This window comes from Lepus europaeus, chromosome 2 (assembly GCF_033115175.1).
Source record: "Lepus europaeus isolate LE1 chromosome 2, mLepTim1.pri, whole genome shotgun sequence".
NCBI classification, from domain to species: Eukaryota; Metazoa; Chordata; class Mammalia; order Lagomorpha; family Leporidae; genus Lepus; species Lepus europaeus.
This window is the reverse complement of record NC_084828.1, coordinates 55647293-55662518: the sequence shown is the minus strand read 5'-3', so window position 1 is coordinate 55662518 and position 15226 is coordinate 55647293. Positions and strand designations below refer to the sequence as shown.

Sequence of the window (15226 nt, the reverse complement as noted above, 5' to 3'; positions counted from 1 at the left end):
ATTGGACTCAAACCCTAAACTGGAATTATATCATCAGCATTCCTGTGGCTCCAGCTTGCCAGCTGTAAATTCCAAGACTTCTTAGCCTCTGTAACCAGATAAGTCAATGCCTTACAATCATGCTTGCTCACTTGTACATGTGTGATCTCTCTCTCTCCTTCTCCCACCTGTATCTCTGCAGAACTCAGGTGATTTCAGTAAGGAAGAGATGGTCTTTTTTTTATTTTTTTGACAGGCAGAGTGGACAGTGAGAGAGAGAGAGACAGAGAGAAAGGTCTTCCTTTGCCATTGGTTCACCCTCCAATGGCCACCGCGGTTGGCGCACTGCGGCCAGCGCACCGCACTGATCCGATGGCAGGAGCCAGGTGCTTCTCCTGGTCTCCCATGGGGTGCAGGGCCCAAGAACTTGGGCCATCCTCCACTGCACTCCCTGGCCACAGCAGAGAGCTGGCCTGGAAGAGGGGCAGCCGGGACAGAACCGGCACCCCGACCGGGACTAGAACCCGGTGTACCTGCGCCGCAAGGCGGAGGATTAGCCTAGTGAGCCGCGGCGCCGGCTTGAAGGAAGAGATGGTCTTAGCACCCATTTTTTACCTTTCTTCTCTGGAAAGTACCAGAATTGAAATGACAGTGCATATAGAATACCATTAAATGATCAATATTCATTTATGGGTATTCCCAAAGGAGAATAAAAGGAAAAAGGCATTGAGAACCTACTAAATGAAATCATAGTTGAAAATTTTCCAGATCTTGAGACATGGACAACCAGATACAAAAAGCTCAAAGAACCCCAACCAGATTTTACCAAAAAAGGTCTTCTCCAAGGCATATTGTTAAATTGCCAAAAGTTAGACAAGTACATAATCCTAAAAACAGAGAAAAAATCAAGTTAAATATAAAGAAAAACCAATTAGATCAATATCGGACTTTTCAATGGAATCCCTACAGGCCCAAAGAGAATGGAATGATATATATATATAAGATCTTAAAAATAAATTCCAATGAAGAATATTATATGCAGCAAAGGTATACTAAAAGTGAAGGAGATATAATGTATTTTCCAGATATAGAAACTGAGAATTCACCTCTACCAGACCAGCCTTATACAAAATTCTGAAAGGCATCATGCGTTAGAATTAAACATGTAGAATCATTAGTCATCAATGAAATGACAAGTCTTGGTACTTATCTATCAATACTAACCTTAAATGTAAATGGATTAAATTCACCAACCAAAAGACAGGTTTTTGAAGGGATTAAAAAACACCATGATCTCTCTATATGCTATCTATAAGAAATTCACTTCACAAACAAAGATACATGCAAAATGAGAGTGAAGAGTTGGAAAAAGATATAACAGGCATACCTATCCTGAAATCAAATAAAACAGACTTCAAATCCAAAACTGTAAAAAGAGGTAAATAAAGACATTGTATTTTATAGAAGATTCAATTCAGCAAAAAGGCACAACAGTAATAAACATATACAAACCCAACACAAGATGCACAGATATATACAGAAAATACTATTAGACCTAAAGGGAGGGGTAGATTTTAATACAATAACAGTGGGTGAATTCAACACCCTACTCTCATCAATGGACAGGTCATCAAGGCAAAAAACCTATAAAGATACATCAGAGTTGAAGCATACTATCAAACCAATAGACCTAACATTTACAGAACATTTTACTCAACAGCTACAGAATACGCATTTTTCTCATCAACACATGGAACATTTTCTAGGCTAGACCACAATTAGGGTACAATTCAAATCGCAGCACATTTAAAAAGATTGAAATAATACCATGTTATCTTCTCAGAGTTTAAAGGAAAAAAAACTAGAAATCAACAACAAAAAGAAAAATGGGACACTCATAAATACTTGGAAATTAAAAACAAGCCACTGGATGATTAATGAGTCAATGAAAAAATTAAAGAGAAAATAAAAAACTTTCTAAAAATAAGTGAAAATGAAAACACAATGTAATAAAACTTGTGGGATACAGCCAAACATGTATTAAAAGGGAAGTTTATAGCACTAAGTGTTTACATTAAAAAAGAGAAATGTCTCAAAGATCTAGTGATGAATCTTGAAGACTTAGAAAAAAAGAACAAACCTCAAATCAACAGAAGGTGAGAAATAATAAGGATCAAAGCAGAAATAAATGATATTTAAATTATAAAAAAATTCAAAGTATCAACAAAAAGTTTATTTGAGAATATAAACAAAAACAGATAAGCCTCTAGCCAAAGAGAAAAAAAAATCCTCAAGTAAATAAAATTAGAGATGAAAAAGGAGACATTACAACTGACACCACTGATATACAAAGGGTCCTAAGAAACTGCTGTGAATAACCATATGCTAATAAACTAGAAAACCTGAAAGAAATGGAAAAATTGCTGGATTGATACAACCTACCAAGATTAAATCAAGAAGAGGTAGACTATCTAAACAGACCCATAACAAGCAATGAGACTGAAGCAGTAATCAAAAGCCTAACATCAAAGAAAAGTCCTGGACCTGATGGCTTTACTACGGTATTCTACAAAATATTCAGAGGAATTAACTCCAATACTCTTCAAACTATTCCAAAATATTGAATAGGCTGGAAGTCTGCCAAACTCTTTTTATTAGACCAGCATTGCTTTGATACCAAAGATACAACACAAAAAGAAAACTACAGACCTATATTCTTGATGTATATGCATGCAAAAAAACCTCAACAAAATACTAGCAAATCAAATCCAAAACCACACCAAAAAGATCATATATCACTATCAAGTGTGATTTATCTCAGAAATGGGAAGGTGGATCAACATCTGCCAATCAATAATACTTCCAAAATCACATCAATAGAATGAAGAGCTAAAGCCATTTGTTCATCTCAGTAGATGCAGAGAAATCATTTGGTAAGTTTTAGCACCCCTTCATGATTAAACTCTTCCAAAAAACAGGTATAGAAGGAATACTCTAGTATATGTATATCACAAACAGCTAATATCATACTGAATAGGGAGAAACTGAAAGTATTTTGCCTCAGATATGAAGCAAGATAAGGCTGCCCACTCGTATCACTCTTGTTAAATATAGTACTGGAAGTTTAATTGAGAGCAATTAGGGAGAGGAAAGAAAAAAATGGCATCAAGATTGGAAAAGTGGAAGTTAAAATATCAATGTTTGAAGATGACATGATATTGTACACGAAAAAACCTAAACATTCCACCTAACAGTTTAATATTGATAAACCAGTTCAGTAAAGTTGCAGGTTACAGAATAATGATGAACTCACAAAAAGAGAGATCAACAAAGAAATACCATTCACAGTAGCCTCAAAAAAATAAAATACTTATGAATAAATTTAACCAAACAAATGAAAGATCTATACAATAAAAACTATCAAATATTGATGAGAGATATCCCTTGCTCATGAGAGTCAATATCATCAAACAGTATGTACTACCTAAAGCAATTTACAGATTCAATATAATCATTATCAAAATACCAATGATATTTGTTATAGAATTAGAAAAAGTAACTCTAAAGTTGGGACCGGCAAGATGGCGGAATAGGAAGGGAGCACATTGATAGTTCGGCAAGACACAGGTTAATAAAAGTGGAGATACTGCAGGGTCAAGGAAGAGTAGAGGAAGAAACAGCAGAGGAAACTCTTCCGAAACTAGTGATTCACAGTGGACCTGCGTGGAGAGCGTGGGAGCCCAAGTTCGGGACACCAGCGGCAGAATCAACACAGCAGCGCTGGAACGCGAGGTGAGCCGAACCTCAATAGGCCGAGACACCAGCGGGCAAGTGGAAAGAGGAGACTTGAGGGAACGAGGCTTGAAACTCCATGGAGAAAAGTTCACCAGGCTAACTAGAAGAGAGAGAGGAAAAAAAATAAAGTGACCAATAGGGACACGAGTTTCTCTCTCTCTGATCACACCTCAAAGGCAAGCAAGACAAAGAGCAGGCGCCATTTTGGACATACTTCATAAGCAGGGCGACCTCAGGTCTGCACCAGCCCTGAGCCTAGCAGAAAAACCTGACTCTGGGGGAGGGGTGAAATAACAGGAGATTAGTATCTAACTTGGCAACCCAGTGGGAGACTGCAGGAGAATTGGAGCCCACACTGAGGGCAGCAGAGATTCCCTGTGTGGTCCTTGGGAAAGAGCTTCCAATCTCTGGCTCCTGTGGGTATATCATCTGCCTGCTAACTACCTCCAATTACGTTCAGCTGTGCGGAATTACTTCCATTTTGAATCAAAAAAAAAAAAAAAGAAGAAGAAGAAAGAAAGAAAAAAGAAAAAGAAAGAAATAAAGAAAGAGAGATTTACCACGCCTAACCTGGGAGTGTCATCTTTGACATACCCTCAACCCTGAGGAACCAAACACAGCTCTCAGGCCACACTCATCTCAAGCCTCTAAGGCTCCACCAAAAGCAGACAGTCCACTTAATATAGAGCCATAGTGTAACAAGAAAAAACACCACAGTGAAGAAACCAAATAGCTCCAACATGCCATACAACAAACGCAAAACCCAAGGTAACAAGAATAAGGAAGACACTATGACGCCCCCAAATGAAAAAGACACCCCAATTCAAGATTATGAAGATGATGAGATCGAAGAAATGCAAGAAGCGGATCTCAAAAGATTGGTAAAATCATTAAGAAGTTCTCAGAAACAAATTCTTGAACTACAGAAATCCTTAATGGACAAGATAGAAAATCTCTCTCGTGAAAATGAAATATTAAAGAGGAATCAAAATGAAATGAAACAACTAGTAGAACAAGAAACTGTGATAGTGACGAGAAATCATAACGAAATGAAGAATTCAATAGATCAAATGACAAACACATTAGAGAGCCTTAAAAACAGAATGGGTGAAGCAGAAGAGAGAATATCAGACTTAGAAGACAGAGAACAGGAAAGGAAACAGGCAAACCAAAGAAAAGAAGAAGAAATTGAAATCTAAAAAATATTGTCAGGAATCTACAGGATACTATTAAAAAACCTAACATTTGGGTTCTAGGAGTTCCTGAAGGCATGGAGAGGGAGAAAGGATTAGAAGGCATTTTCAGTGAGATACTAGCAGAAAATTTCCCAGGTTTGGAGAAGGACAGAGGCATCTTAGTACAGGAAGCTCATAGAACCCCTAATAAACATGACCAAAAGAGATCCTCACCACGACACGTTGTAATCAAACTCACCACAGTGAAGCATAAAGAAAAGATTCTAAAAGGTGCAAGAGAGAAACGTCAGATTACTCTTAGAGGATCTCAATTAGACTCACAGCAGACTTCTCATCAGAAACCCTACAAGCTAGAAGGGAATGGCGAGACATAGCCCAGGTACTAAGAGAGAAAAACTGCCAGCTCAGAATATTATATCCTGCAAAGCTCTCATTTGTGAATGAAGGTGAAATTAAGACTTTTCATAGCAAACAGAAACTGAAAGAATTTGTTGCCACTCGTCCTGCCCTGCAAAAGATGCTTAAAGATGTGTTACACACAGAAACACAGAAACATGGTCACCAATATGAAAGAAGGTAAAGGAAGGAAACCTCACAGCAAAAGATCATAGGAAGCTCAATTTCTCTTTGACATAGAATTAAATTCTGATGCTCTGTTAAAGCAATGTGTTAAAGTAATCTATTATATTCTCTTGATGTCTGTTAAATTCTAATTGTTCAAAAACAGCTGAATTTTTATTAAGAGCTATGGGTTATTTAAATATGTGCTTCTTTTCAAAGATTTGAATAATCACCTTGTAACAATGATCAAATTTGGTCTATGTTATGTCATGATTTTAAGGAATCTTATTTCAAACAGATATTTTGGATTTTGAGCCTTCTTGGCATTCTTGACAGGCATTCAAAAATCAAAGTTTCAAACAATCTGGACTCTAAAATTTCCAGTAAATCCTGGACTTTGGTTTTTCCAGTTTGGGCCCAACTGAAAAAATCGAAGGACCTATGTCTCTCATATTATATAGAGACACCAACTAATCAGGCTATTCGGATTATATTAGAAGTACTGTCAAGATGTGATGTGGTACAAAACTTAAAAAGTCTAATGATCTTGTGTTACTAGACATGATAGTTATCTTAATGAGAAAGCCTAAAGGGTTAAATACTTGTAAAATCCTACAGGTGCTTTCAAAAATACTGTGAAGTAAACAAGTGCCTCTTGTTGGTTGATGAGTTTATAATTTTAAACATGGCGACTTAAAGTCTTTTGTCATCCACAGTTATATATGATTTGCTGCTCGTAAAGCTAAAGTGTTGTTGGTTCTGTGTTTAGCTGTCCTCCTATAGATTCCTATGAACTTTTTCCAACCATTTCTATTGTATTCAGTACTTTGGGATGGCTCTGTAAACAGATGAAGCCAATAATGTATTAACAGTACCAACTGAGAGAAAGTATGGTTAACTGAGGTTACTAAAAACAAAAAGCAATTCAAATCAATGGGCAATCGACAAAAAGAGTTAAAGATTTTAAAAGCTATTATTAAAATTGCTATATTGGTCTATTATGCTATGTCATATGTGTGTACATATTGTATGTCCACATGGGGAAATTTTATTGAGTTTTATTTTAAATGGCTTATAGGTAAGATTGTCCATAAATTTAAGCTGCTAAAATCAATCAAAGATACATTTTAATTTGTGGGACCTGAATCTGTGTATCATATGTTTTAAACTTGTTGGTAGAAAGAAACTAAAAACATTTTAGATGGTTGTGCTTAAGTTTACTGGTTAAACAAACTACACCATGTTAGATATTTAAGAGGTGTTTTCAAATACATGATTCTTAAAATTTATAGAAGGCATTGGACCTTCTGGTAAATGTTTTCTTAAGTTGTTATCTAATGGTTGAAACGGTTTGCTAAGTATTCATGTGATATTGCTATTGTCAGCAAGCGATCTAGGACTTGCTCCCTCATTTCTCTATTCTAAGCCCAACTTGTTCTTTCATTTCTCTATTCTCTTCAAGGTAGGAAACTAATTCTATTATGAAGGAATCTGTAGGATGCACAATTCAATCTTTAGACCTTATAAAAGAGATGGCTAACATTTTTCTGTAATAGCATAGCCAAAATAAGAACTTAAATAATAATCTCATAGCTAGATTCACTTCGCCATCAGCGAAGTAAGCAGTAAGTAGAAAAAAACCTCCCTTTCAGACCAAGGGGAAAGAAAGTTTTAAAGTGAGAATATAACTTTCCTCATGGGCATTGTCTACCTTAGAAAAACTACTACAGTACATGCCTGTGACTATAGACTTGTAGTTCAGGCCACCGAAGATTAGAGATGGGACTTGGGTACTCCCTTGACTTGCATCCTCTGGTCTGCTTTAACACAAACCAGGAGGAAAAGAAAGCTAGGCATCAGAAGCAATGGGTGGCAGGCCTATTGATGGCTGATCTGTACAGGGATCTGCCCTCAAGGAGACCCAACAGGCCAGTCCACTGCAGTGGCTTTCAATGTGGTAAGCCTGGGCTTCAGCAGAAGTCAGCTTGTGAAGAGCCCTGGCAGCTCTGCCAAGAGTTGGATCACTGGACATGGACCTGCCCTGGAGTCGAAGGATGCCCAGGTCAGAGCCACAGATCTTATTGGCTCTAAGCTGAAAAGCCCTTCACTCAGCCCAACTTCCAAAGTGACCACTGCAGCTGAGGGGATGGTCAAGTAGTGTCAGCAACATTGCAGGCAGAACTGTAAATTTCTTGTTAGAGATTCCCCCTGCCTTTACCAGGCCAGCTCTCTTCCCAGGCCAGCCAAGTAATGAAAGTCAACAGAGTGCCTTCTCCTAGGAGGTTCACACCTCCCTTAGGATATACCCCATGTGAAGAGATAGATACGTCTGGGCCTCTTAACTTACAAGGCCTAAAGCCCAACAGATTATTATCAAGCCCCTTCTGTCAGGTTCTATTTGCCTCTCAATCAGAAAACTTAATTGTAGCTTAGCCAGCACCTTTCTTAGCTCCTCTAATAATGACTCTATCCTTTGTTCTAGGCCCTGTTTAGTGCACTTGGTCCTCATTCCTTTGTAATCATAACCTCTACTCTACCTCCAATGGCTCTACTCCCAACCTGTGTGTACTGATGGTCCTCTTCCCCACTTAATGCTGTATAATTGTTCAAACCTGGTAAATGCCACTCTTAGGATCATTGGTTACTATCCTCACTCTGTCTTTTATGACCTTGTCTAAATATGATCAGAGTCGGCAAACTTGGAAGGCTTCCATAGCCTTGGCAACTCATGACGACAGCCTAGGGTGGTTACTGGCGCCATAAACTAGAGTGTCAATTTGTTGGGTCAACAACAGGAGCCACTGTGCACTTGCTCCTCATGTGGGATCTCTGTCCTTAATGTGCTGTACATTTTGATTTAATGCTATAACTAGTACTCAAACAGTATGTTTCACTTTGTGTTTCTTTGTGGGTGCAAACTGTTGAAACCTTTATACTAAATTGATCTTCTGTATATAAAGAGAATTGAAAATGAATTTTGATGTGAATGGAAGGGGAGAGAGAGGGGAAGAGGGGAGGGTTGCCGGTGGGAGGGTAGTTATGGGAGGGGGAAGCCATTGTAATCCATAAGCTGTACATTGGAAATTTATATTCATTAAATAAAAGTTAAAAAAAAGAAAGGTTAAAAAAAAAGAAAAAGTAACTCTAAAGTTAATACAGAAACAGAAAATAACAGGCAAAGTGATCTTGCACAAGAAAAATCAAGCTGGAGGCATCATAGTCAGGCATCACAGCTGACTTCAAAGCATAATACAAAGTTATACTATTAAAACAGAATGATACTGGCATAAAAACTGATACAGAGATCAATGGAACAGAATAAAGATCCCAGAAATTACTCCATAAGCATATATCCATCTGATTTTTAACAGAAGTGCCTGGACCATACAGTGGGGTAAAATAGTCTCTTCAACAAATAGTGCTGGCAAAACAGCATATATACATATATGTGTGTGTGTGTATATGTATATATATACATATATATATATAATATATGCTGGATATGAATGAAATTAGATCCATGCCCCTCATTGTATACAAAAGTCAACTGAAGATGAATCAAAGACCTAACTTTAAGACCTGAGACTGTGAAGTTACTAGAAGAAAATGTAGGGGAAACACTTCAGATCATTGATATAAGGAATGACTTCTTGGACAAGACCCCCAAGAACTGACAATAAAAGCAAAACTAAACAAAAGGGACTATAGCAATCTCAGAAGCTTTTGCACAGCAAAAATAATTTTCGATGGAGTGAGGAGACATCCAACAGAGTGGAAAATAATGTTTGCAAGCCACCCAACAAAGGATTAATATCCTGAATATATCAGCAATTTAAAATACCTAACAAAAAAACCCACACCAACCCAGTTGAGAAACGGATAAAGGACTTCAATAGACAGTTCTCAAAAGAATAAATACAAATGGCTAACAAATATATGAAAAGATGCCCAACATTACTAGCCATTAGGGAAATGCAAATCAAAACCACAGTGAGATATCACCTCACCCCTGTAGGAATAGCTAAAATCCAAATCACAGAGAGTTACAAATGCTGGCATGGATATGAAGAAAGAGGAACACTTATACACTGTTATTGGGAATGTAAATTAGTGCAGTTACTGTGGAAAACAGAGTGGAGATTTCTTACAAAACTATAAATAGGCTTGTCCTTTGATCCAGCAATCCCACTATTGGGTTTATACCCAAAAGACTTAAACACAATGTGTCAAAGGGATACCTGCACCACCATGTTTGTAGCAGCCTTGTTCACAATAGACAAAATTTGAAGTCAACCAAGGTGTCCATCCTCTGATGAATGGATAAAAAATATAGTATATACACATAATGGAATATTATTCAGCCTTAAAAATGAAATTCCACCATTTGCAGCTTAATTGACAAAACTGGTAGACATCATTTTGGGTGAAATAAGTCAGGCCCAAGAAGAAAAATATGATCTGTTCTCAAGTATATGTTGGAGCTAAAATTTTGAAAGCAAACAAAAAAGAAAGAAAAAAGAAAAATCTGTGTGTATTAGTATTGCTGAAAATATAGTTTTTGTATAACTTTTTTATACCTTTGTTAAACCAATGGTTAAGAATGTTTCACTACTATAGTTTTAATGATCTGTGATTACTTTAAAATTTACTGTATGTGGGTGAAATGATCATTTTTTTCAATTCAATTATTATTTATAATCATTGTCTATATTCCCACTAAACTAGGATCTTTTCTGCTTTTTATTTGTTAGACTTCTCATTTGGTGAATTATTAAGCCTTTTTGCATAAAATATGTTACCTCAAAAATTAAAAGGAAAAAAGGGAAAAGGAAGAGACTGAGGGAGAGAAGGGGAGGGAGAAGGGGAGGGAGTAAGGGAGGGAGAGATGGAGGGGGAAGGGAATATCATTATGTTCTTAGAGTTGTATCTTCAAAGCAAATTGAATCTGTTAAAAACTAATTAAAAGTTAAAATAAAAAATTATTTTAACCACACTGAAATGGCACCTCACATTTGTTAGAATGGATGTTATCAAAAAGTCAATGACAACAAAGTTGGAAAAAATTTGGAAAAAAGTGAACCCTTATACAATGTTGGTGGAATTATAAATTGGTATAGCCAATGTGGAAAATAGCATGGAGGTTCCTTAACAAGCTAAAATTAGAACAGTTACATAATATAGCCATCCTACTTGTTGGTGCATATCCAAAGGAACTGAAATCAAGATCTTGAAGAGATATCTGCACTCCTATGCTGCTCACAGCGTTATTCACAGTAGACAGGCTAAGGAAACAACTTAAGTTTCTGTAAGTGGATGAATGGATAAAGAAAATGTGGTATGTGTACATATATATATATATATGTATGTAGTGACTATTATTCCACTATTCTAAAAAAGAAGGAAGTCCTGCCAATGATGACAAAATAGTGGACCTGGATGGTATTATACCAAGTAATTAATATAAACCAGATACGGGAAGACAAATGCTACATGATCTCAGTCATTTGAAATCTAAAGAAGTCAAACTCACAAATGCATAAAATTGAATGTTGGTTGCCTGGGTCAAGGAAATGGAAGGATTTGATCTAAAAAGGAAAACACTCGTTATAAGGTGAATAACTTCTGGAGACCTAACGTACAACATGGTCACTACAGTAACTGATAATGTATTGCATACTTGAAAGTTTCTAAGAGGGTTCGTACTGCATACATATAAGGGTAACCATGTGAATGTTGAGTGTTTGTACTGCATACATACAAGGGTAACCATGTGAATAAAGAATAGGTTCATTAGCTTTATTGTAATAATTACTTGATAGCATCTATATCAAAACATCATGTTATACAAGTTAAATATATACAGATTCAAGTCACACAAATTAAAATGCATCTTTGATTGATTTTAGCAGCTTAAATTTATGGACAATCTTATCTGTAAGCCATTTAAAATAAAACTCTTAATAAAATTTTCCCATGTGGACATACAATATGTACACACATATAACATAGCATAATAGACCAATATAGCAATTTTAATAATAGCTTTTAAAATCTTTAACTCTTTTTGTAGATTGCCAATTGATTTGAATTGCTTTTTGTTTTTAGATTACTTTAATACATTGCTTTAACAGAGCATCAGAGTTTAATTCTATGTCAAAGAGAAATTGAGCTTCCTATGATCTTTTGCTGTGAGGTTTCCTTCCTTTACCTTCTTTCATATTGGTGACCATGTTTCTGTGTTTCTGTGTGTAACACATCTTTAAGCATCTTTTGCAGGGCAGGCTGAGTGGCAACAAATTCTTTCAGTTTCTGTTTGCTATGAAAAGTCTTAATTTCACCTTCATTCGCAAATGAGAGCTTTGCAGGATATAATATTCTGGGCTGGCAGTTTTTCTCTCTTAGTACCTGGGCTATGTCTCGCCATTCCCTTCTAGCTTGTAGGGTTTCTGATAAGTCAGCTGTGAGTCTAATTGGAGATCCTCTGAGAGTAATCTGACGTTTCTCTCTTGCACCTTTTAGAATCTTTTCTTTATGTTTCACTGTGGTGAGTTTGATTACAATGTGTCGTGGTGAGGATCTCTTTTGGTCATGTTTATTAGGGGTTCTATAAGCTTCCTGTACTAAGATGCCTCTGTCCTTCTCCAAACCTGGGAAATTTTCTGCTAGAATCTCACTGAAAATGCCTTCTAATCCTTTCTTCCTCTCCATGCCTTCAGGAACTCCTAGAACCCGAATATTAGGTTTTTTAATAGTATCCTGTAGATTCCCGACAATATTTTTTAGATTTCTAATTTCTTCTTCTTTTCTTTGGTTTGCCTGTTTCCTTTCCTGTTCTCTGTCTTCTAAGTCTGATATTCTCTCTTCTGCTTTGCCCATTCTGTTTTTAAGGCTCTCTAATGTGTTTGTCATTTGATCTATTGAGTTCTTCATTTCATTGTGGTTTTTTGTCACTACCACAGTTTCATGTTCTACTAATTGTTTCATTTCATTTTGATTCCTCCTTAATATTTCATTTTCACGAGAGAGATTTTCTATCTTGTCCATTAAGGATTTCTGTAGTTCAAGAATTTGTTTTTGAGAACTTCTTAATGTTCTTATCAATTTTTTGAGATCTGCTTCTTGCATTTCTTCTATCTCATCATCTTCATGATCTTGAATTGGGGTGTCTTTTTCATTTGGGGGCATCATAGTGTCTTCCTTGTTCTTGTTACCTCGGTTTTTGCGTTTGTTGTATGGCATGTTGGAGCTATTTGGTTTCTTCACTGTGGTGTTTTTTCTTGTTACACTATGGCTCTATATTAAGTGGACTGTCTGCTTTCGGTGGAGACTTAGATGCTTGAGATAAGTGTGGCCTGAGAGCTGACAGATTTTGTTAATTATATCTTAACAGTGCTGGCGGAGGGGATAAAGTGAGGGTTTTTTTAGACTTTAAAAATCAAATGACCTTTAACTTGTACCAAATGCTTCATAGAAGAGAAAGTGTCTCAACTTATTTTAATGCTATTATGTCATTGATCCTTGTAGTAGACAGAATAATGGCCTCCCAAAGATATTTATGTCTTAATCATTGGACTATGGTGGCAAGGGCATTAAAATAGCAGGTAGAATTAAGGTTTCTAATTGGCTGAGTTTATATAAGGCGAGTGTCCTACATTGTCCAAGTGGAGCCAATGTAATCACAAGGTCCCTAAAAGTAGATGAAGGAGACAGAACTATAGGTCAGAGTGATGTGATATGATGAAGACTCTCCATCACCCTGGGTTAGCTTTGAAAATGGAAGGGTGCCATCAGTCAAAGAATATAGAAGTTGGGAAGGGCACGAAAGTGGGCCCTCCCCTAGGGCCCTCTAGGGAGACCCAGAATCAGCTTCTGACTTGCACAAACATAAGATAAAATTGTGCTGTTTTAAACCATAAAATTTGTGATTCTTTGTTACAGCAACCCTGATAAATTAATCCAGTACCCCAGAAAAGGAAAATGGACAAAAGGTACAGACCAATCACTAATATAAATAAATATAAGCATGCTGAATCAAATATCAGCATAAAACCCACCGAGCAGTATATGTCATGGTTTCTCCAAGAAGAGAGGGCAGGCAGTTCTATTTCAGAACTTATTTATATAAAGTACTGTATTAACAGACTAAAACTATAGCTATGAAACTTACAGTCATAAAATGTATGAAATATATAGATAATATTAAATATACAGTATCTCAAAAGATGTGTAAAAGGAATTGTGATGAAATAAATCATCCATGACATAAAATCTCATAAAGCTAAAAATTAAGAGGAGCATCCGGCCAGCGCCGTGGCTTAACAGGCTAATCCTCCGCCTTGCGGCACTGGCACACTGGGTTCTAGTCCCAGTCGGGGCGCCGGATTCTATCCCGGTTGCCCCTCTTCCAGGCCAGCTCTCTGCTATGGCCCAGGAAGGCAGTGGAGGATGGCCCAGGCCCTTGGGCCCTGTACCCGCATGGGAGACCAGGAGAAGCACCTGGCTCCTGGCTTCGGATCAGCGAGATGCGCTGGCTGCAGCGGTCATTGGAGGGTGAACCAATGGCAAAAAGGAAGACCTTTCTCTCTGTCTCTCTCTCACTATCCACTCTGCCTGTGGAAAAAAAAAAAAGAGGAGCATCCTTTTTCATTCAGAGATCTGAAAGAAATAGTACACGAACAGATATGAAATAGCATTAGAAGAAATTCCATTAATGTGAAAAAGGCAAAGTTGCCTAATATTATTGCTCCTAGCCAAAGAAATGAAATAAGATGTGTAAAGATGGGAAAGAATGAGGCAAACTTTTCATTATTTATAATAATATCTGTATAAACAGAAGATCCAATACAAATAATAAACTATGAATATTCAGCATGTTTATAGATAAAAACAGTATTATGATTCCTATAATAGTAATAACAAATTTAGAAATATAAAAACATTTGATTTTAGAAATTACCTAGTAATAAATCTATCAAATGATGTAAAAATAGTTTATGAAGAAATGTTTAAAGGCAAAAGAAAACTTGAATAAGTTGGGAGTTGAATATGTTGCTATAGAGAACTCAACTATTTTTTTTTTAATTTTTTTTTATGGCTCTTAGAAGAGCCTTTGATGGGGGGGGGGGGGTTGGAGCTGAGCCGAGCGGGACACTTAGGCACGCGAGCTGGATGTCCTTGGGCATGATGGTGACGCGCTTGGCGTGGATGGCACACAGGTTGGTGTCCTTGAACAGGCCCACCAGGTAGGCCTCGCTCGCTTCCTGCAGCGCCATGACGGCCAAGCTCTGGAGGCGCAGGTTGGTCTTGAAGTCCTGTACGATCTCGCGCACCAGGCGCTGGAACAGCAGCTTGCAGATCAGCAGCTTGGTCAACTTCTGGTAGCGCTGGATCTTGCGCAGTGCCACTGTGCCAGGCCAGTAGCGGTGCGGCTTCCTCACGCCGCCCGTGGCCGGCGCGCTCTTGTGGGCCGCCTTGGTGGTCAGCTGCTTGCGCAGTGCCTTGCTGCCCATCAACTTGCGCGTCGTCTGCGTCTTGCGGACCATTTGCAAGCTGTACCAGGTCAGTCACCAAAATGGCATGGAACTCAACTATTTTAAAAGTGTTTCTTCTCCCACAGATTAATGCACAAAGTTAATACAATACAATCCCACTCAAAATTCCAATAGGACTTTTTAGAAACATTTTTTCAGTTTTAT

The 15226-nt window shown here is 37.4% G+C and overlaps 1 protein-coding gene across 1 annotated transcript; it reads right to left on the bottom strand.

The window, feature by feature from the left end:
• Window positions 1-12171: 12171 nt before the first annotated feature.
• LOC133747906 (histone H3-like) lies at window positions 12172-15073 on the bottom strand (the record flags this gene model as incomplete). Its single annotated transcript, XM_062176363.1, has 2 exons — window positions 14691-15073; window positions 12172-12193 (listed from the first exon to the last, which is right to left on the bottom strand). Coding segments are annotated over exons 1-2 (405 nt in total), but the record flags the coding sequence as incomplete, so codon positions are not given.
• Window positions 15074-15226: the final 153 nt, after the last annotated feature.